The following is a 23,837-nucleotide window of genomic DNA, read 5'->3' on the forward strand; positions in this document are numbered from 1 at the left end:
TGCAGCATAATCTCACTTTTATTCAGGAAGAAGAGGACGTTTGTGACTGTGACTCCGGGCTCACTTGGCAGAAACACCCCCTGACCCTCCACCCCCTATCGCAAAATGTAATGCCCGTGAAAAGGATAGGTGAACACAGTGTTATATAGAACATAGTCCTGAGAGCACGATTGAAAATGAAAACTAGATATAGTGTATGGTATAAACTATGCACCAAAAAGTGTGATATAAGATGAACCGGGCGTGAAATATAATATGCAATACATTGTGCGCAATTAGATTCATTGGAGAGCGCGAGATAGCACAGGCACTAGCGCGTGCTATGCGATGTGCGCCTTGGAGTGTAATATGCACAGGGCAGTGTTGTGTAACCTAACTAGTCTCTAAAGTTGTAATATAAAATATGTGCTGGGGAGTGTAACGTTGCATATGCACTGTGACAAAGATATGGATCCCAGATTGTAATATGTATGGCATGGCACTGTGCGTTATAACATAGGCATCGAGGAAGGCACGTTAGATGGGGCAATATAACCTGTGCGAAGACAAGTGTGGCATGACATATTCACGGGGTGGTGTTACAGTGCACATGGGCTAGAGAGTGTCATAGCATATGCACTAGCTAGTGGAATACAACACAGAGTTGTGTGGCACTCAGCAGGCAATGGTGGGTGTAACACAGCATTGGGCTCTGCCAAGAGCGCGCTGTGACTCTCAAGTGATGTTCGTCCCCTTTCCAGAGAGTAAAATATAAAGTATTACACATCCGGCAGTGGATGTGTGTTTTATTAACCGTGAGGGGGGTTTCTTGCATAGTTTTGGTCGAATTTTTGTCGAATCCCCTTTGAATGGCTTGGTGTGCATGTGTATTAAATGTGCCCGTCAATAGCTACCCATGTTTGTATAAATAAACGACAAGGGTGTCTACCGGGATTAGGCACGGTGGGGCATCAGACATGTCAGAGCTTCACTAGTGGTGTAAATACATTCCACGTGGATTCATTGTATGCATAGTCGCCTTTTAATGAATATCACGTAAATCGTCATGGTGATAGGTACGTACGGTTTGTCCAGCATGTCCTAGGTGTGTCTATAAATATATATTTTTTTAAAATAATAAACAGTGGCCGGCCCTGGGGACTGGGGTCAAAAAAATATAATTAGGAGACAGGCCCTGGGGGATGGGGTCATCAGGGCCAATAAATTAGAATAAGAAGGGGAACCACACAGCCCCCCTTCTTAAAAAATGAAAATAAATAAAAGACTGGCATCGTGCCGGAGGCCACGCCCCCTCCTTGCAGCACTCTGCAAACGCGCCCCCTGGCGAATTGTAAGTTGGGGAATTAATTCCTCTTCAATACTGAGGGTCCCTGAGGGCCAACTAGCCCAACAGGCATCTCCAGTATGCGCCAGGGAGCTGCGCTGCAGACAGGTGTTCTGAGGCCAAGCCCCTTTTTACACCTCTCTGCAACGCAGCTCTGTGGCGCTTACTGGAGGTACCTAGTGGTCTAGTTTAACCCTAGGGACCCTTAGGATTCAAGGGGACTTAATCTCTCAACTTATAACCGCCACAGGGCGCGTTTACACAGTGGTGAAGGGAGGGGACGGGGCCTGAGGTGACGTGTGCAAACACGCACTATGGCACGTTTTAAATTGGGGATATAATTTCCCTTCAATACTGAGGGCCCCTGGGGGCTAACTAGCCCACCAAGTGCTTCCAGTAAGCGCCACTGAGCTGCATTGCAGAGAGGTGGTCCAGGCCGTGCCACTTTTTACACCTCTCTGCAACGCAGCTCTGTGGCACTTACTGGAGGTACCTAGTGGGCTAGTTGGACCCTAGGGACCCTCAGGATTCAAATGAACTTAATCTCCCAACTAAAAACGAACACAGGGCGTGTTTACACAGTGGTGAAGGGAGGGGACGGGGCCTGACTTAACGTGTGCAAAAACGCCCTGTGGCCTGTTTTAAGAGGTAGTTTTAATCCCCCTGCCCTATTATATATTAGGGGCTTACAGAGGAGGTCATGCTAATCACAGGGGGACCCCAACGCATAATGTTCCCTAGTGTATGTAGGTGTTTTCACTGTATTCTAAGTGTCTTTTAACATAGCACTGGCTCTAGAACTGGTTAGTCAGACTCAGTTACCACCAGTATCCGTCTGAAAAAGTTGAGGGTAGAGGATGATTTTGCAACAAGGCTTCTTTCTGCTCTTCCTTTTGTTCTTTCTGCACGTTATCCTTCTTCCTGCACTTTTCTTCGTCTTTGAGGACTTCTGTTGCTTCTTTCTGCACTTCTTTTTTTTCTTTCTGTGCATTTTTTCTTCTTTCTTCACATGTCCTATCTCTGTAAGCATAGTTAGAAATTAGCATTTAAAAAACCTTTGAAATTCACAGAAAAAACCATAGGTTTCAGGCACGTTATAGTTAGGAATTAGCATTTAAAAAACCTCAGAAATTCACTGAAAAAAACATAGGTTTCAGGGGTGTTATAGTTAGCTGGACTTTTCACTTGTACAAAACCATTGAAATTCCCCCGTTATAGTTAGTTCAGCTAACTATAACTCGCGCGCCCGCAATGCACTGCTGATGACGTCACATATTACATCACTCATGACATGGTCAGTGACATCACTCATGACATCACTGATGACATCACTGATGACATCATCCTTGTGATAGAGTGGCAGACCTCCTCTCACCCTAATATAACCTTTGATACACACATTCAAAAATAGAGACTAACATTTTCAAAACAATGGACATACCAATACCAGTTACAACAACCTCTTCAGTAATTCTAAGATCCACATACACATCCACTCATTCACCAGTCCTATACAGTCACTCATACATGTACTCACTCATCATATGTACTCATACACCTATACATCCTGTTACACAATGCCACTCATCCATAGAGTTACTCACACACATAGTCACTCATGCTAATAAGGAATCAAACATACATTTACTTGCATATACAGTTATACACACACCACCACACTTACTTCTACGGAAACTTACACATACTTAGTCTTTTAAACAATCACTTATAGAAACACATACTTATTCATACAGGAACTCTTTCAATCTCTCCCTCTCACATATACTCACTTATATACACCAATAGTCACATATACTAGTTTAAAACATATGTAGTTACTCATAAAGACACTATTGAGACAGTCATTCACTCACTAACACACCCATACACACACTCATCCACCCATACAGTCCTGCACACATGCTGTCTTCAACACATACAAACAGTGAGTCACTCATTCATGCACCTATGCACTACGTAATACCCCCACCGAACCATGCAGACACTCAGACTGATACTCAAAAAACCAACTAATAACCTATATAGACACCCATGTAGCTACTCACCAACCCATGCAGCCACTTATACACAAAGTTAGAGACTGATACAGATATTTACATATTTAAACATTACTCACTAAGCCATGTATTCACTATGATACACTTAATCAGTCAGTTACACAATCAATTTTTCAAAAATAAATCATCCATTTAGACACTTATATACCCATTTATTCTTCCATCGACCTTGAGATATACATATATAAAACATATTTAATTTTCAGAAAAACACACATTCACTGGATGATGTCATCAGTGATGTCATCAGTGATGTCATTTGAGATGTCATCAGTGATGTCATGAGTGATGTCACTGACCATGTCATGAGTGATGTAATATGTGACGTCATCAGCAGTGCATTGAGGGCGCGCGAGTTATAGTTAGCTGAACTAACTATAACGGGGGAATTTAAATGGTTTTGTACAAGTGAAAAGTCCAGCTAACTATAACACCCCTGAAACCTATGGTTTTTTCAGTGAATTTCTGAGGTTTTTTAAATGCTAATTCCTAACTATAACGTACCTGAAACCTATGTTTTTTTCTGTGAATATATATATATATATATTGTTAACTGTGTGTTTTTTTGTTTTATGCTTGTCCATCTGGACAAACCAAAGCCAACTCATCATACTGCAGTTCATATACAGGGTTCCACTCTGTGAAATGCTTTACTATCACAATCCGTATTCTAAAATGACTTACTCAGCTTCCAGGACCCTAAAAACGCATCATCACACCTTATGGCTGCACCTCTTCCATACGTACATTCAAAGTTATCTCCAATCATCTCATTGGTTGATCTCGTGTCTCAGCTAGTGTGATGTGTAAGACTGGTGTTGACTTTCCCGTTGCTGACCACTTACCAAAACTCTTTGGTTCATCCACCCCTGGCTTAGACCTCGTTCATCAGTACACAAAAGATGGGATTCTACAAGCAGATTGCAGCCTTCATTGGTCGGTTGACTGGTTATTTTGATATTTCAGTGTCCTGTTAGTATCATTTCCACAAGCACTGATAGGCTACCATGAGGTGCATTGTAGCTCTTTGCAGAAAAACTAATTAGATACAAAATAATTAAAAGTGTGAAATGACTTTGACATTATCAAACCCATGAGGTGGGAGAGTGGATTCTACAAAGGATGAAAGTTGTAAGTTTAGATGAAACATTATTTCCCTTTTCCACACTTGCTCGAAAAGCGTTTAAACAATCCTCGTTAAACCCCGGAATGAACATGCCTGCGCGTGTCCCGTTGGGCATTTATCAATCTATTAAATTAAAGTAGGTGCCTGCATTCATAACTTGTTCACCTCACACCGCGCATGCACGGCCTCAGGAAATTGGTAACTTAGAGACGCTAAATCCGAGTTAACGAAGTATGTTTAATCTTTATTGTAAAATTGTTATTCAAAAGGAAACGAATTAACAGTACGAAAGACTGACCCCAGGATATACAGTACTGCATTCTTTCTTGATTAAGAAGGAAATGTCACATTCTCTCCGCGGCCTTCAGCTGCAAGATTGTTTTTGCCAAACATGACGTTCACTGTGTCGCTGAGTTTGGGGGTGGCCTCCTTTCCTGCCTCTCCTTATCCCAACACAAGACCCCTCGGCTGGGTCTGTGGGCAGGATTAGCAGTAGATTAAAGTACAGATTGGGGCTGGACCCAGAGTCGGGCTTGGTGCTAGTCTCACTGCTTCTCTCTCTCATTCCAACCATAGCGCTCTCCTGAACTCTCAACTCTACGGCCGCATCCCAAATCTCAGGGTTACAGTGGCTGTTTATTTGAATAGTGAATCACCTCGCCACAGGCTGATGATGCCGAGAACCGCTATGTACAAGGCTGCATGGACAGGATTGCAAAGGAGAGAAATGGAAGGTGTGTGGACGCTACTCACAGCCGAGACCACTCTGTGAGAGCTGAGCATCCGCTGTGTGACTCTTCTGACTGAGTGGAAGATTTCTGCCGGGTGCAGAGGGGCCACACGTGTTCTCTGATGTCACAGTCTGCCAGCCTGAAGGATGGTTAGTTAACTGGCTATGTAGCTAGCTGATGGTCATGAATGAATGAATGCATGTGTGCTTGCAACTATGACGCACACAAGCAGAAACACCCACTCTATTGGGGCAAGTGCGCCTCACCCCTCTGAAGAAAGTCTATGCATTGGTCAAAGACACTGCAGCATTTTAGGCTCTGTGGTTTTTTGAGCCCAGAGGCCCAACTGAGCAGCACTTACTGCAGAAGTCTTTGCTTAGCAAACACAGAGGCTGTCAGGGTGGTTAATGTGCATGTATGTCACATGTAGGTTTGCTGTCCTCACAGTGTCTCAATATGTTTCAGTGTTGCTTCTAAGCTGTTCTTTCTATGTCTTTCTGTCCATGTTCATCTCGCCGGCTGACATTGAGTTTGCCCTTTTCCCTCTCCATGTTCCATTATTCTCATTCTATCCACACTTTCCCACTTCTCGTAGGTTGGCTGCAAAGGTGTGGTGTTCCAATCGCACTTTAAAACACAGAATTACTATGATCTTCTGCTGCGTCTCTGCCCTGAACTAGAGCGATCAAGTGCTGGAGAACTGAAGAGCTCGAGGTAGGTGTCTTGATGGTGGCCTACTTGCATCACGGTATGGGATCAGCGCACGGGTTCTCCTTCAGTCATGGTTTTACTGTTATCGACAACATGGAAGTGATCTGTGGGATCTGCTAAGTCTCAAGATCTAAGTTTATGAGAAACCTAAACGGAGAATGTAGTTGCTTTCTAATAGTGGGCTGGTTCAGGATTGCCTTTATTGACCTGGCCTGGTGCATCAGAGTCCGAAGCCGAGTGATGGCCATGGCCCTGGTCACCATAGACACAGAGCCTGCGGTAGCGTGGTGGGCACGACTTGGTGTAACAAAAGCAGTGATTGATCTTGCTACCACAGTGTATCTGTTTAAATACTGTTGTTTTAAACCCCGCCCTTAATGTGGGGCACACCCAGATAGCTTTCCTAAACCTCACACCCCATTTGCTTCCCCTGTTCGGAGAAAAGGAAAATGGGCAGGTGTATCTCACCCATCGCTATAACAATCTAGGCACATCTAGATTTAGCGAGTTGTGAGTTGGACAACTTTTTGTCAGGGGTGCTCCTATCTGCAGGGTTTGCTTGTAGTTTGGCAGATCCCTGAAAGCAGTAGACACACTGCAATTGGTGTTTATAATGAATAGTTATTTATTGTGGTGATATGATGGACAATCAGCACGCAGACCTTTTTTATATTAATCATAAGATCAGTTATTATTTCAGCAACCATCAAATTAATTTTAGAAAAACCCAAAGCATTTTATACTGCCCAATCTTACTTTCTTTAGGAAGTAATCTAAACCCTACCTATATTATTGACAGCCTCTGAATTAAGGTTTTGGTTGAATTATTAGCTGATCTTTTTCTCTAGTATGCCAATCCATGTATTTTCCCTGCATACCGCTCTATCATTCTCCCGAGGCATCAGTCTTTGTGTCTTTTTCTCCTAAATGCTTAGGTACCTTTATACCTCATTCCTCAATCCTTCTCTATCGAGAGAGGATTGGGAGTTATATTGCTGAGAGAACAAAGCCTCAGTTAGCGACATATCCCAAAGTTAGGCAATTGTTTGAAAACACACTTCTTTCCACACTAGTTCTGTGCTTAGCTTTGCAACCTTGTAATGTTATATGTTATATGTAATATTGATGGACACAGCCTCCTAAACAGCAGAAAGTTAAAGTTTCTCTTTTCTGCATTTTCGTTTTTTTTGTTAGTGCAACTCTCAGCCTGTTTATTAAATAACATGTTAATTTCATTCACTCAGTTAGCAATGATCACAGTTCCAAATATTAGTTTCCTAGGCCGTAAACCTTCAGGTACACTCCCTAAAGTATTAGTGTAGACATGTTTGTTGCACAAGTAGGCCTCATTTGCATGTAAAATTCACAGGTTGTCAAAAAAGCAGTGCCGCTTACGCCAAGACATTGCAAAGCTAATTTGCGACACTTAAGCTATTAAAAATCTAATGACTTCAGAATGATGAAAGCATTTAATCTGCCGACTGATTGGTTTGCCTGATGCTGCTTAATGGAAACTTTCCGTGTTCCCCCTGAGCCAACTAACCCTGGGCGTAGTTCGCGAAGTAGCGCTACGCAAAGTGCACTTCGCACTACGCGAGCTACGCGTAGCACTTCGCGAACTGCGTAGTACCCTGTTCGCACTGTGCAAGATGCCGTTATCAATGATTGCACAGTGCGGACAAGCATCCGGCACTGTGCAATCATTGAAAACGGCATCTTGCACAGTGCGAGCTGTAGTTTTCTGCTGCTCGAGTAGATTTTTACTCGAGTGGCAGCTTTCTCAATGCGGACTGGTAGTTTCTCATCACGAGCGGTCGCAAGCATGCGCGACCACTCGCAATGATAAACCTGACCTCCCCGCGTTGAGAATCTCGCTGGGAGGTTTATTTTCCACGCTCGCGATTGCCAACTTGATGTTGCTGATCGCTAACGAGGAAAAAGTCTTGCCGGGATGTCATTTTGCTTGCTCGCGGTCGCCAACTTGACGCTGAGGACCGCGAGCAAGCAAAAAATTACCGCTGCACTACGCTACGCTATGCGTGTTTGCACTGTGCTACGTGCAATTCGCGTAGTGCGAAGTAGCACAAACTTCGCAATCTACGCGAGCGTAGCGTAGTGCTTTGCCTAGGCTTACTAAATACCTCTCTTGATGTTCTAGCTGTAAATCTACATCTGGACTCCAGTGCAGCAGTTACTATTGTGGGCAGCAGCATATAGTTATGTTGCAATTTTAGGGCACATCAGGTTCTCCTGTTTGTGGGCAGGTCTGAAGAAATAGGGAAGTAGAGTGCTGCCTGGTGATGTCACTCACAGCATCCCACACATAGTCCTCTGATTTACATAGGGCTTTCCGGCTCCCAAAATGAAGGCGGCAGTACTGAGACTGACGGGGAATGTCATCTGCGACTCCCACTACCAGGCAAATCCCTTTATAATGAATGGCGATGAGCAAAGCTCGCTCAAGAGACCCACATATTGGGTACCCCCCACTGTCTCCCATGTTAAAATAGTTATCTACCAGTCATCCGGATACCTTGCTGTGACGTGCAGGTGTCCTCTGCAAGGCCTGATTCTAGCTTCGGCCTTTCAGAGCCTGCAAGACAGTTGTACTGGGAACTCGTCTGCTTAGGAAACACTACTAACGGGCTCCATGGGGTGGTGCCCAATAGAATAAATGTGTCTCTAGTTATATAGTACCTCTTTTTTATAGAGGCAAAAATCCAAGTAAGTTGGAGAGATAGTTTAATGTTGCATTGATACGGGCATAGCACAGGAAAAAGTGACGGGCATAGATGGCTCAGTGAAATACAGAACATTTAGAATAAGGAACAATAAGAGACCGTGGATCAAAAGCTGCAAAGACCCTAATGGAGAAAGTAGTACCACACAATGTTATTTAAAGTAATAAATAAGACTGTTGCACCCTTTTTATGTGTATACCTCGTGCATAATCTTCACATGTATGATGCTTCAGCAATGGAGAGAGTCCTCAAGAGCAGTGGTCTCGGTCTTCAGTGAATCAGTGGCGTATCCCCATTCACTGCTGATCTGCTCACATATTTAATCTGTCTCTTGGGAGGTGTTGTGATATTTTGCTTTTTCCACATTTTCTATATTGAGTTGTATGTTAAAACATGCCCCAAGTATTTGATGCCACTTGAAACATAACCAGAATCGATAAATCTGGCAATATGTGAGTGCATAAGCAACAATGGACCTGTTCTGGATAACCAGTGAATATTTTCTTCAGTGACCCCTTCAAACATGTATGGTCACCCTAATTGGTATGACAAAGCAGCGGCTATCCTTATACCGTCTAGTCAGGGAGGTCCTGAATCACCAAGTAATTATTAAAATGGGTTGCGTCTGTACATACTGTCTCCCATGGTATCTCCCAACCATCAGTGTGAAGTGACCAGGTTCAAAGAAAAACAAGAAAAATGTGAGATGAAGGTGGCGGTGCTTCACGGGAGTAACACCATGGGAGTTAGCAGACTGGTACTCGCCTGCGTCCTCGGGTTCTCATCATTAGCAACTGCCACCCTGTAACAAAAATTGTGATAAATGCAAACAGAAAGAATAATAATGGAGATATAGAAAGTGCTAAGTGTGAAATCTCTGCACCGGTTAAATAATCCGGGCCAAGAATAGTATCAACCCTATGAGGAGTAGCGAAGTCTAATTGGAAACATCGCCATTCCTAGTTAAAAACGAGCTAGACATCACTAGCTGTCTTACTTTATTCCATGCTGTGTGTCTGCTCATTTAAAAAAAAAACATGTTTCATTGCCTAGGGGAACTTGCAGCAATTTCATCAGAGCAAGTGTTAATTAGCCACACTGCACCATTATTTGTCCATCTTTTATGTTTTGTAAACCTATGGGAGACAGAAATAGACAGAGAACAGCCATGCTTCAATCAGCACCAATTAAAATATCGTGTATATGAGAGTCACTTTCATTATATGGATATATTTACCAGGTTGTTGTCCTTCATTGGCATACCTATAACCCCCTTTGTTTCGTATGTGTGTGTCCTAGTCCACTATCACACTGGCTGTCGCATATACTGCATAGCGTCAGTCTGTGGGGGAATAAAAGAAGCTGGCATCATGTTTATGCACATGTATTAAAAACGACATCGAGCTGAGTCCTTCATATGTAAATGTCAACTGAGGGCCATTCCAGAAATCACAAATAAAAAATAAAAAAGGAGCCCAGTCTCCTGTTCTTCTTTAAAACTCAGCACCCGGGGGCATGCTTAAAAATAGGGAGGGGACGCATGCGGCCCCCTTTCTGCAGCTCTTAAGAGCCCCGGGGTCCACCACCTCCCTGGGGCTTTATTAATATATTGAAGGGGTACTGCATGGCCCTCATCCTGAGGCTCCTAAGAACCCCGGGGACCACCTCCTCCCCTGGGGGAGCCGCACGGTCCTCCTCCTGGAGCCAATAATGGTCCTGGGACCATCACCCCCACCCCAGGGCCTGCGTCCAAGAGGCGCCATGCTGACAAATCAAAGGGTTTCACATAGGGAGGCCTTAGCTGGCGTATCCAGTAGCCTGGCTCACAGAGCTCAATCTGAAGAGTGGTACGGAGGGTCCCACTGTACCTAGGATCGTATTTAATGACACGTTATAACAAACTCTTAAGCGTCAAAACTCACGCGCAGCGGGTGACCAACCGGGAGTGGTAACCATCAGAGGTGGGACTTTATAAACCAGTGACGGATAGGCCAAGATGAAATCGTCAGGCCATGCATGCGTGAAAATAATTATGGGAAGATGTGTGGCTTGTAAACCAACATGACACAAGTGAGCTGAGTGAGGAGATCCTAAAAAGGTATCATGGCGTGAGTTTAAAAGTGAAACATGCCCCATATTACTCCTGACCATACTACACAAAGCTACCAACCACGGTTGGTGCTAACCTTGTGGGCGACGTGGTTAATCTGAAAAACATTAGAAAAAGAAGGAACATTGGAAAACCTTGAAATCGCTATAGAATGAGTGACCGATTTAAATCCCAAAATGGTGCCTGAATAATAGGATGCTCAGGGAGTGCCCACCCTTGGGAGATTTAAGTAACAGTGGGCTAACCCATAATGCTAACTGGGCCCAGGTAATTACAACAGTACAATAGAGAAATGGTCACAATAACAATCAAAACTTCAAGGTACACATAAAAAAAAGGGGAAAGCATTCACCAAGACCTAGTCATAGGTATGCAGTAAATGTCTTTTTATTCTGAAAAACGTCAAAATCAATTGTTGAAGACATCACAATTGACTATCCACTTATGAGAATGGTGTTCATGGTGAAAAAAAGAAGTAAAGTGCTCAGGGTAAAGGTGCGTTGGTGAGGGTTGAGAGAAAAGGAAAGGTAATGTGCCATATATACATTATATTAACATAATGAAAACCTGTCCCGCATACAGAACGCAAATCATTTATAGTAACAACATAGCAATCAATGAACGCTAAAGACAAATCTCAGTCATGCATGCTTGTTATTGAGTCACAAAAAAGTCATTGTTTCGACCCCTTCCCAAAATCAAGGTTGTTGAATCCTTAGCATGAGGTTTTCATCAGGACAAAAAGGTAGAGCACCTACAAGAGATTGAATACTCCATATTACTTACAAGAAGCCTCGTGTCTGAATGGGAATGCTAAGATAAAATGAAGTTAATAGTTACCAAGTCAGAACCCAGCAAGGGAAATCAGGCTGGATAGAATGGTAGGGGGGCTCCTTAAAGCTCCTGAGGCTGAGAGTAAAAAACAAGCATTAAGTCTAAGGAGGGACAAGAGCTAGAAAGGCTAGAACCTTAAGGGCATATGTTATGTAAGCTTACTCAAAAAATCAGAGACAGTGCAAAGAATCACCTTACGGCGATCGTCTAAGAGGCGCCGTGCTGACAAATCAAAGGGTTTCACATAGGGAGGCCTTAGCTGGCGTATCCAGTAGCCTGGCTAACAGAGCTCAATCTGAAGAGTGGTACGGAGGGTCCCACTGTACCTAGGATCGTATTTAACGACCCGTAATAATAAACTCTTAAGCGCCGAAACTTGCGTGCAGCGGGTGACCAACCGGGAGTGGTAACCATCAGAGGTGGGACTTTGAAAACCAGTGACGGATAGGCCAAGATGAAATCGTCAGGTCATCCATGCGTGAAAATAATTATGGGAAGATGTGAGGCTTGTAAACCAACATGACACAAGTGAGCCGAGTGAGGAGATCCTAAAAAGGTATCCTGGTGTGAGTTTAAAAGTGAAACATGCCCCATATTACTCCTTACGACCATACTACACAAAGCTACCAACCGCTGTTGGTGCTAACCTTGTGGGCGACGTGGTTAATCTGAAAAACATTAGAAAACAGAAGGAACATTGGAAAACCTCAAAATCGCTATGGAATGAGTGACCGATTTAAATCCCAAAATGGTGCCTGAATAATAGGATGCTAAGGGAGTTGGTCTCAATCAATCAATCAGGGGAATTGTAAGCGCACTACTCACCCATGAGGGTCTCAAGGTGCTTTGGGGGCGCAAATCTGTTAGCCGAAAAGTCTGGTCTTGAGGATCTTCCTGAAGGTCTTCAGGGAGGGGGCATGTCTGATGTCCGCTGGTCGCTCGTTCCAGATCTTTGCAGCCATGTGAGAGAAGGATATTCCACCTGCTCTGGCTCTTTTAATGCGCAGGGTTTCGGCCAGTGCGAGGTTGGAGGATAGAAGGTTTCTTTAGGGTACGTGGAGGTTGTCATTGAGATATTTGGGACCAATGTTGTGGAGGGATTTGTAGGCTTGGGTGAGGATCTTGAAGGTGACTCTTTTCTCCATGGGGGCCAGTGGAGTCTTTGTAGTTGTTGGCTGATGTGTTTGTGCCGGGGCATGCCGAGGACGAGTCTAGTGGCGGTGTTCTGTATTGTCTGGAGTTTGCGGAGTAGAGACTTGTTGATGCCGGCGTAGAGTGCATTTCCATTGTCCAGTCTGCTGGTGATGAGTGCGTGGGTGACTGTCTTCCTTGACTCAGGGGGGATCCATTTGAAGGTCTTGCGGAGGATGCGGAGGGTGTAGAAGCAGCTGGATGTGACGGCGTTGACCTGTCTGTTCATGCTGGGGGATGAGTCTCGAGCTAAAGCCTACGTTTGTTCATGAGCCAAGTCAAAAATGACAGCAGCGTTCGTTCCCCATCACTGTCAGGAACGACTGAAGGGGCTGAGCGTCAGACATAGCCTAAAATAGGGATAAACCTATGTGCGCGCGGTGTGCAGCCGCTCTGTAGTAAGACGTGCTCGGTGGTCCCGATCGGACGATCAGGGATAATAGGGTGGGAAAGGAGTCCCTGGTCGTAAGTGAGTCCGGAGCATTCAAGCAGAATGTCTAGGTAAAATCTTATCACCAGAATGATGGCGATTCCTTGCACCGTCTCAGATTATTCGAGTAAGCTCACATAACTTATGCCCTTAAGGTTCTAGCTTTTCTAGCCCTTGTCCCTCCTTAGACTTACACTTGTTTTTTTTCTTTCTGACTTAGAAGCATTAAGGAGCCCCTGTAGAGTGAGATGTTATCTGTCTCACTGGTGCAGGGACACCCTTTGTCTACGGGTTCACAAATGAGGATCAGCACTGGAGTGGAAACCAAACACAAGTTTATTGCACTCATGAGAGGAGTCCAATCATCTAGACACTGCAAGTGCCTGAGGGAGGGAACTGACAAGCACAAGTTCAAACACGGTATTTATACAATTTGGCGCCTCGTGAAACACATTGAAACCACTTCATCATGATGAAATGCAAACTGCTAACTCTTGATAAGCTGCTACCCACGTCGTCGTTGTAGATAGGCAAGGGACGTTACAGGCGTTGGCGGGCTTATCGATAAAACATGTGTGTGCTCGGGCCTTTCGGCAGGGTAAGGCCTCTTACCCTGGCACACAAGTTTTATCAGCACAACCAGCTTTTCAGTGAACACGTAACTCCTGACTATGCAAAAGTCCTCTCAGAAAAACAAAATGGGTGTTTACAGACAAAATGGGGGAGAGCGGAGGCTAACTTAACAGAATACATTTTTTACCGTTCCTCCTTTTAGCCTCTGCTAAACACATTTTGTCTAATTGAATAACACAAAGATGCATTTCGAATATATTAGATACGGGAAGCAAAAAGATAATAAGCTAACTCAGTAGATTATACTATCACAATTTAAAGTACTCCATCGCTGTTCAAACTTCTCATATCTATACTCATGAGATCATCTATTTGTTGCTGGAGCATAAGCTCCTATTTAACATCATGAACATTTTCTTTCTTGGGAATACAAGACATGCATAAAGAAGTGCAGAGGGTACATATTACAGGTATACACTGAATGCAAATACAACAACCTAAAATAGCACCTACTAGGCAAGCTACTGTAATAAGTAGTTTCCATCCCTGTGATGTAATAATGCCCCAGAACAAACTAGACCAGGTCCATGTTCCAGTGTCTTGGTGTATTTCAGTAGCTATCTTATGTAACTTAGAGATAGCCTGATAAACGGATGGTGTACTATCTGGAATGTATACACAGCAGCTATCTCCTATGATTCGGCATGCACCACCACGATCCGCAAGGATAACATCTAGAACCATACGGTTCTGTAAAACCACGAGTCTTGCTGCCTGGAGTTCCTCAGTGATGTTACCTAGATCTGTTGTGGTTTGATTAACTACTACTTCAACTACTCTCGTGAGTCTTTGTATGTTCCTGCTATTGAGGGGCGGACCAACAAAAGAAAAGATACCTAAATTCATGTCTATGTACTCCTGTAATGATGTGTCAGTCTGGTCCACTGCTTTAATATCTATCATTCTTTTGGTCCCAACTAGTAAAGAATTGTTAGGCAATAATCGTGTTTTGTGGTAAGAGGCTGGAGCTAAATAAACAGAAAGGAGGAGGAAAGATACATAGCATATCCCTGACCACCCTTGTGGTAGACAGAAATAACCTTTATTTCCACAAATAAAATATGTATGATGGGATGCTAAAAAACTACTGTGATTGGGACCTGTTATAATCAAAATGGTGTTGCAGTTGCTATTACATACAGGAATAGGACCAATACTTCTTACGCAAAGGGGGGCTCGGGTTTCCATTGATATTATAATAGGGAATCCTTTCTCTAATTTAGTCTGTGTCTTCGCAAAGACATATTTTGTGGCTGAGGTACCTCCAGCGTATTCCTCAGTTTCCCATGCTGACCCCTTTGTTTGTGGGTTACCATCGTCATCTGGGTATCATACCGTATTTAATTTCTTATTAAGACCCCCTACATCAGCTTTAGAAACACCACTAATTTCTGCAGCCCGCAGAAGTGCAAACCAGGCATGAATGGTAGTGGGATGAGAGGTGTTCCCCTGCACCCTGGTGTGCAGGTAACAATCCACAAACCCAACAGTCAGAAACATTAGCAATGCTATGGGTATAATGCAACATTTGAATGAATGAATTGTTTCTTATACGAGAGCCTATGTTTTTCGTCTAGCGGCGAAAAAGTAAAATGATAATGTTCAGGCGAGGTAGGCGTTGGGCATGCAAGCATATTCACAGGAAATTTCACATGTAAAAACCAAGCTATCACATAAATACCTATAACACTAATAAAACTTGCAGCCAAACAAATAAATGTCCATCTAGATTTGATCTGTTTCTCCGTAATGTGTTGAATATCCAGATGATCTTCCTCCATGATAGGCATTCGCAATTTTAAAGTCAACAATGTCTCTCACTGTATAGTCTCTTATAATTTTCCCATCTCAGTTCATAAATGTTCTTTCTCAAATGTTGTATGGTGCATTTATCAGTCAATGGAGAAGGTGAGAAGGGAAACAAACATTTGAGGCAACAAACACAGTCTCACCTCAATAGGTTTCAAACCAGGAGCTGAACAAAATCGTTGAAACTTTGCAGTTCAAAAATGACTATAGCAATGAAAGACCAGTACAATAAGTTTTTCAGGAAAGGTCATCCACAAGTTTATCTGCAACAGCCTGAAGGACCGTCAAATATATTGCCTTTTTCAGAGGATGCAGCTCGGGTCCCGTGTAATATCCATTCGGGGACCAGTCAGGGAACTGGAGCTGTGGTCCCAGGCAGGCAACAGCTATTTTACTTTTCACAGGATTCCTTGGCCAGGTAGTGGAAAGTTCAGATTCTATTTCCAATCCTGGACAAAGTATTGTAATGCAAACACGAATAGTGTCAGTCATTTTCTGAACTGTGAATTCTCTTATTCTTTTCATTCAAAATACTGCAGGATGGATAGCACACATGTAGAAGAAACGATGTTTGCGAATCCGGTTATCTCACGAATACAGGATGCCCTGGTCACAAACCACTTCTGTAACACAGAGCCTCCTGCCAAGTATGCCCTCTAACCGGACCAGACTCGCTGGACCTTTTTTCTCAAAGTCTGTTATTCAGTTGGTATTACGGGGTCTCAGATTGTACCTTTATCTCCCAGCTACTGTTAAATCTGCAAAAAGAATTTCCTCAGGTGTGGCAAAGTAATGATCCGTCTTCTCCTCACTGCTGAGAATGCTGTGTGCAATTCCTGCGTTCTCAGTTTTGGTTGTCTGCATCAGCTCTGCTGGCCCTTTTTTGCAATGAGTGCCATGCATTCAATTATTTCTGTTTGTGTAACGCCCTGAACGTCTCAGGATCGTTTAACAGACACGATAATGAGAACGCAACCACTTGTGAAGGTTTAGTTATTTTAATGAAGGCAAAAATAATACAAGGAATAAACAAAGGTTATAGTCACTGGAATCCTCCAGGCTAAGTACGTTACCAGCCCACAGCACGGATGGTCCTAACCGTCCTCTGCATATACGCCGATCCCGGCGTATGCCAACAGAGGGCAGAAATGAAATGGCCGACAATGCCAATCGGTAGGCTGTGAGGGGCACGAAGAGTGTTGGGGAGAATCGAGGAGTCAGGGAAACACCCAGCCGGGGTCTCTACCTGAAGGGAGCAGCCGCTCAACCTCTTCCTCAGACTGCACCGGGACGCGGAGTCACCTCCTGGTGATGCGTCACCGATACCCCAATCACAAGCAAAGAAGACTGAACCGAGAGCAGCCGCTCGATCGATCCTGTGGACTTCCGAGTCTGTAACGCGGCAAACACCTCCTGGTGTGCGTTACAGCTGGCAGTCCCTGTATCTCTGGTCGGGCTGGGAGTTACGACTCCAACCAGCAAAAGCGCCACTGCGCTTTGACTCAGCCGAGTCAAAAAGCGAAGCTCAATGGTTATCCGGTAGAGCTTCCGGGTCCTTCACAGGTGACGATGGGGCAAGACACGGCCCAGGGAGTAACGACTCGACCTACCTCCGTTCTTGCCTTACTGGAGCACCACTCCGGAACACTGCTCTTCACTAAGCAGGTACGTCGGTTGTAAACACAATATCCGACAGCGTTGTACCTCCCGGTTCCTCCCTTTATAGGGCGTTGTTTTCCTTGAGTTATGTAACAGCTCTCCTGTTTACATAAGGGCGTGTTTTCCTTGAGTTATGTAACAGCTCTCCTGTTTACATAAGGGCGTGTTTTCCTTGAGTTATGTAACAGCTCTCCTGTTTACATAAGGGCGTGTTTTCCTTGAGTTATGTAACAGCTCTCCCGTTTTACATAAGGGCGTGTTTTCCTTGAGTTATGTAACAGCTCTCCTGTTTACATAACCTCTCAACCGCTAAGCATCCTGGGAGATGTAGTCCGTTTTCGCTGGTTACCGTTTTCCTCCCCTCGCATGACAGGAATTCTTGACAGTACATCCTCCCTCTCAGCGGCTCCCCACAGGTCCAGCGCTGGCAGGAAAACGCCGATGGAACAAGGAGACCAAGCGCGGAGCATGAACCCCTTCAGCCGGTTCCCATGACTGCTCCTCCGGGCCATAGCCTTTCCACGCAACCAGGTACCACAGCTTCCCCCTGCGCCATTGGGACGCCCGTATGCCCGACACTTCATACTCCACCTCCGACTCCACGCATACCGGCCTAGGTGTCCCAGACGGCTTGGAGGGTGCTGGTTTGAGCAATGATACATGAAAGACAGGGTGTATCCGCAATGACTGGGGCAAGCACACCTTCACGTTCACGGGACCCATACACTTGGTAATTCGATAGGGGCCCATGTACTTGGGATGGAACACACTGTTCTTTCGAAACCTCATGTTTCTTGTGGATATCCAGACGTAGTCTCCAGTGCGGTACAGTGGCCCGGGCCTTCTCTTCCTGTCTGCCGCAGCCTTGTATCTTCTCTTGGCCTCTATTAGGACAGCCCTTGAGCGCGTCAACGTGTCTTTTATGTGTGCCACCCTGTCCGCTGTGGCGGGAATCCTGTCCTCTCTGAACGGATGTAGAAATGGCAAGAACCTGGGATGTTGGCCATAGTTGCTATAGAACGGAGATGACTGTGTGGAGCTGTGAGTGGCGTTGTTATAGGCGATCTCTGCAACCCATAGCAAGTCGACCCATTCTTCCCTGCCCTGGTCCACAAAACATCGCAGATACTGTTTGAGCGTTTGGTTCAGGCGCTCGGTTTGGCCGTCCGTTTGAGGGTGGTAGCTGGTGGACAGGGCAGTCTTAACATGCAGCGCAGTGCACCAAGTCTTCCAGAATTGCGCAGTAAACTGCGACCCCCGGTCCGACACGATCACCCCAGGTAATCCATGCAGTCGTACCACATTCTTTAGGAGTAGTGACGCCAATTCCCCGGCCGTAGGGACTCTCTTGCAGGGGATGAAGTGCCCCATTTTCGTCAAGTAATCCACCACCACCAGTATTGCCGTCATCCCCTGGTCTACCGGTAGGCCCACCACGAAGTCCAGTGATATGCTATCCCATGGTCTATCCGGGGTCGGAAGTGGATGTAAGAGCCCTTGGGTTCGGCCATGGTCGGCCTTCATGGTAGCACACGTAGGACACTCCTGTCCCCACCTCCTGACATCCACTCTCATGGTTGGCCACCAGAAATGCCGTCCCATGCTAGCCACCGTTTTTTCAAAGCCCAAATGACCTGCGCATGGAGAGTCATGGCACCAGATGAATGCTTGTTTCCTTAGCCTAGGCGTGGGTATCAATAGGCACCTGCCCTTCAGGGGTATCCCGTCCTTCAGCTGCCATTCTCTGTGACTGAGGAGCCACCTCCGCCATGCGAATGACCTGATCCCTCTCTTTATTCCCCTCAGGAAAGTATCCGGTTGGATAACCCCCAATACCATCTTCGGGGAAATGATGGAATGCTCGGTCGCAGGCAATGGTTCCTTAACTGCAGATTGACGGGACAGGGCGTCCGCCTTCCGGTTTTCCGTCCCCGGCCGATATGTGATGCGGAAGTTGAACCCCGCAAAGAAGATCATCCACCGCAGCTGTCTGGGAGAAAGGTGTCTTGTGGCCGTCGTGAACTGTAGGTTCCGATGGTCCGTGTACACCGATACCACATGTCTTGCCCCCATCAACCAATGCCTCCATTCGGTGAAGGCGTCCTTGATTGCGAGAAGCTCCTTCTCCGCAATATGGTAGTTGCGTTCGGCGTCGTTGAGTTTGCGGGACATGTACGCAACGGGATGAAGCACCCCTGTGTCGTGGTTGCGTTGGGACAAGATAGCCCCCAGCGCCACATCCGATGCGTCCGCTTCCACTACGTAGGGGAGATCCGGATCGGGGTGAGCCAACACCGGTGCCTTACCAAAGGCGCTTTTCAGGGCCTCAAAGGCTTTGTTCGCTTCAGGGGACCAGACAAACTCCTTGGACTTCCTCAGTAGCTGTGTGATTGGGGCCACCAATCCTGAAAATCCATCTATAAACCGCCTGTAAAAGTTGGCGAAGCCAATGAAACTTTGGACGTCCTTCACGCTTTGGGGCACCGGCCATTCTTTCACCGCCTTGATCTTTCGTTCTGCCATCTCCTGTCCCTCTGGACTCAGCATCACTCCGAGGAATTCCACGGATGTGACGTGGAAGTCACACTTGCTGAGTTTACAAAACAGCATGTTTTCCCTCAGCTTTTGAAGCACGACTTTGACGTGGTGTACGTGCTCCTCCACACTGGACGAATAGATGAGGATGTCGTCGATATATACGACCACGTAGATATCCAACTCCTCTCTGAATACCTCATTCAAAAAGTACTGAAAGGCTGCCGGGGCGTTGCACAGACCGAACGGCATGACGAGGTACTCAAAAAGGCCGAACCTGGTCTTAAAGGCGGTCTTCCACTCGTCTCCGTCCCTCATGCGCACCAGATGGTATGCCCCTTTCAAATCCAACTTGGTGTAGATACGAGCTTTCTTGACCTGTTCCAGGAGTACACTGATGAGAGGCAAGGGGTACCGATTCTTTACGGTTATCGCATTCAATGCCCTAAAGTCCACACAGGCTCTCAGCTCCCCATTAGCCTTCGGGATGAAGAAGAGTGGCGAGGCGGCCGGAGACTTGGACAGGCGGATGAATCCTAGCTTGAGGAGTTTATCCAGGTACCCCCGGAGATGCACGTTTTCAGGCTCCGTCAGGGCATACAGCCTGCCGCTGGGAACGCTGGCCCCTGGCACCAGGTCGATCTGGCAGTCAAACTGTCTATGTGGTGGTAGCACTTCCGCCTTCACCTCATCAAATACATCCTCAAAACTGTGATAAGCCTGGGGGAGAGCCACATCTTTTTCTGCCGCTGTAGCCACCGTCTGACTCCCGCTCTCATCTGCGTCAAGGGATTCCGTTCCTATTCCACAATGCAGGATGCAATACGGTGACGTCAGTTCGATGCGATGTGTTGGCCAATCCACAGAGGGGTTGTGTTTCTGTAGCCACGGCAATCCCAATATGACGCCATATTGGGGCGCTCGGATGATGTTAAAATCGATTTGTTCCAAATGGTTCCTCCCACATCTCATCGGAAGGACCCCCGTGTGCTGCCCGATGGGCCCCGTCACCAATCGCCTTCCGTCTACAGCATAGACGTCTTCGGGTACAGCTTTGGGAAGAAGCACTAGCCCTAGCCTGCATGCCTCGTTGTGGTCCATAAACATGCCAGTGGCCCCTGAATCCACCATGGCCACAACGGGTATCCACTGGTCATGCACTCCCACGTGCACCGTGAGAAACAGGTGTCGTTGTCCCTTAGTGACCGAGTTGGAAAGTGAAGGGATGGATGAGTGACTCCGAGATGCCCCTTCTTTGGTCTGGGAGTCCTCTAGTTTTCCGCCGGTACGTCCACCACGGCTGTTACCGACCGGTTGGCCCGATAACGTGACGTCTTCGGTTTGGCAGGGCATTCACGTACGTAGTGGCCTTTTTTGCCACAATATAGGCACAATCCTTGTTTACGGCGTGACTCTTTCTCCGTGGCTGTGAGGCTCGCTCGTATTGCGCCGATGTCCATGGGTTCTCCCTTGGATGCGGTGGAAGTTTCAGGACTTCCCACTGTCACATAGGATGGAAGGGATTTTCCTTTTCTCCCATGATCCCCCTTTCTTTCACTTAGCCTATGTTCCAGCCGTAATACCAGGTTGATAAGGCCCTCACATGTCTTGGGTTGTGGGTCAATATGAGCCACGGCGTCCTTGAGCTCATCGCACAGCCCGTGATGGAAGAGCGCCGTCTGTTTAGCAACAGGCCACTTGGTTTCCGCAACCAGCCTTCGGAACGCGTTGAGATACTGCACCAGGTCGTTGGATCCCTGTCTCAACTCAAGCATTTCACGGTCCGCCGTGTACGAGTCAGCCCTTCTGTCGAAGACCTTCAGGAATTCCTCGCGAAAAGCACCCCAATCACATAAGATGGGGTCGTCCCTGCTCACCAGAGGTACGGCCCATTGTGCCGCGTTTCCAGCCAAATAGGATATAAGGAAAGCCACACGAGCCTGACTCGTGGGGAACGCCCTTGGTTTGCACGATAGATGTAGCGCCACTTGTGTGAGGAATACCTGCACTGTGTTAGGATCCCCACTGTACCTCTCTGGTGTTGCCAAGGGGACGGCTACCGGCATTTCCACTACTACCGCAGGGGTCTGGTTCGTGAGGGAGGTGCTGGGCGTGAGCGGGTCCAATTGGATAGCATCCAGTCTGGCTTTTACATCGGCTGTTTCTTGCCTGGAGGCAGCCAATTCAATTTGCACGGTCGCTAAAGCAGCCAGCACATCATCAAGTGTTATCTGTTATCGACCGGGAGACAGTTAGTGTTATTAAGGTCGGATATTTTGTAACGCCCTGAACGTCTCAGGATCGTTTAACAGACACGATAATGAGAACACAGCCACTTGTGAAGGTTTAGTTATTTTAATGAAGGCAAAAATAATACAAGGAATAAACAAAGGTTATAGTCACTGGAATCCTCCAGGCTAAGTACGTTACCAGCCCACAGCACGGATGGTCCTAACCGTCCTCTGCATATACGCCGATCCCGGCGTATGCCAACAGAGGGCAGAAATGAAATGGCCGACAATGCCAATCGGTAGGCTGTGAGGGGCACGAAGAGTGTTGGGGAGAATCGAGGAGTCAGGGAAACACCCAGCCGGGGTCTCTACCTGAAGGGAGCAGCCGCTCAACCTCTTCCTCAGACTGCACCGGGACGCGGAGTCACCTCCTGGTGATGCGTCACCGATACCCCAATCACAAGCAAAGAAGACTGAACCGAGAGCAGCCGCTCGATCGATCCTGTGGACTTCCGAGTCTGTAACGCGGCAAACACCTCCTGGTGTGCGTTACAGCTGGCAGTCCCTGTATCTCTGGTCGGGCTGGGAGTTACGACTCCAACCAGCAAAAGCGCCACTGCGCTTTGACTCAGCCGAGTCAAAAAGCGAAGCTCAATGGTTATCCGGTAGAGCTTCCGGGTCCTTCACAGGTGACGATGGGGCAAGACACGGCCCAGGGAGTAACGACTCGACCTACCTCCGTTCTTGCCTTACTGGAGCACCACTCCGGAACACTGCTCTTCACTAAGCAGGTACGTCGGTTGTAAACACAATGTCCGACAGCGTTGTACCTCCCGGTTCCTCCCTTTTATAGGGCGTTGTTTTCCTTGAGTTATGTAACAGCTCTCCTGTTTACATAAGGGCGTGTTTTCCTTGAGTTATGTAACAGCTCTCCTGTTTACATAAGGGCGTGTTTTCCTTGAGTTATGTAACAGCTCTCCTGTTTACATAAGGGCGTGTTTTCCTTGAGTTATGTAACAGCTCTCCTGTTTTACATAAGGGCGTGTTTTCCTTGAGTTATGTAACAGCTCTCCTGTTTACATAACCTCTCAACCGCTAAGCATCCTGGGAGATGTAGTCCGTTTTCGCTGGTTACCGTTTTCCTCCTTTCGCATGACAGGAATTCTTGACAGTTTGTGACTCGAACTGCTGTCTGTGTGGTCAAAAGGACCTGCTCAGGCCCCTTCCAGATTCTTTGAACGCTGAAAATATCGAGTTAGGACATAATCGCCGGGCTGCAACAGATGCCTGGGACCGTCAGAATAGTCGGGTACAGTACTATGTATCTGTTGGTAAATCAAAGAAAGATTGTCTGTCAGTTCTCTCATATAGTCTAACAAAATAGGATACTCAAGTTCTATCATTTTCTTAGGTTGTGGAGGACCCATCCATTCATCAGTCTCCCGAACACAATCCGTTCTACTGCGTGCCACTGCATGAGTCGACATGAGTGCTAATGGCTAAGCATCAGGCCATTTAAGTCCCGTAAAAGCTTGCACCTTGGCCAACTTAAATTTCAGGGATGCATTGTATCTCTCCACCAAAGCTTCTGACTGTGGATGATTGGCAGCATGGAACTTCTGGCGCATACCTAGACTCTCAGTGATCAGGTTAATAACCTGTCCAATAAAGTGAGGTCATTCTTTCAGTGATAT

The 23,837-nt window shown here is 46.3% G+C and overlaps 1 protein-coding gene across 3 annotated transcripts in view; it reads left to right on the forward strand.

Annotated features, from left to right (window-relative positions):
* The window catches only part of ACSF2 (acyl-CoA synthetase family member 2), a 720,413-nt gene that overhangs the window by 262,397 nt on the left and 434,179 nt on the right, over positions 1-23,837 (forward strand). For all 3 annotated transcript variants that reach the window (XM_085617105.1, XM_085617107.1, XM_085617106.1), the window contains exon 5: positions 5,855-5,973. In XM_085617105.1, coding sequence (XP_085473231.1) covers positions 5,855-5,973 — 119 coding nt within the window. The remainder of the gene's footprint in view (positions 1-5,854; positions 5,974-23,837) is intronic.

Source organism: Triturus cristatus, chromosome 7 (genome assembly GCF_964204655.1).
Source record: "Triturus cristatus chromosome 7, aTriCri1.1, whole genome shotgun sequence".
NCBI classification, from domain to species: domain Eukaryota; kingdom Metazoa; phylum Chordata; class Amphibia; order Caudata; family Salamandridae; genus Triturus; species Triturus cristatus.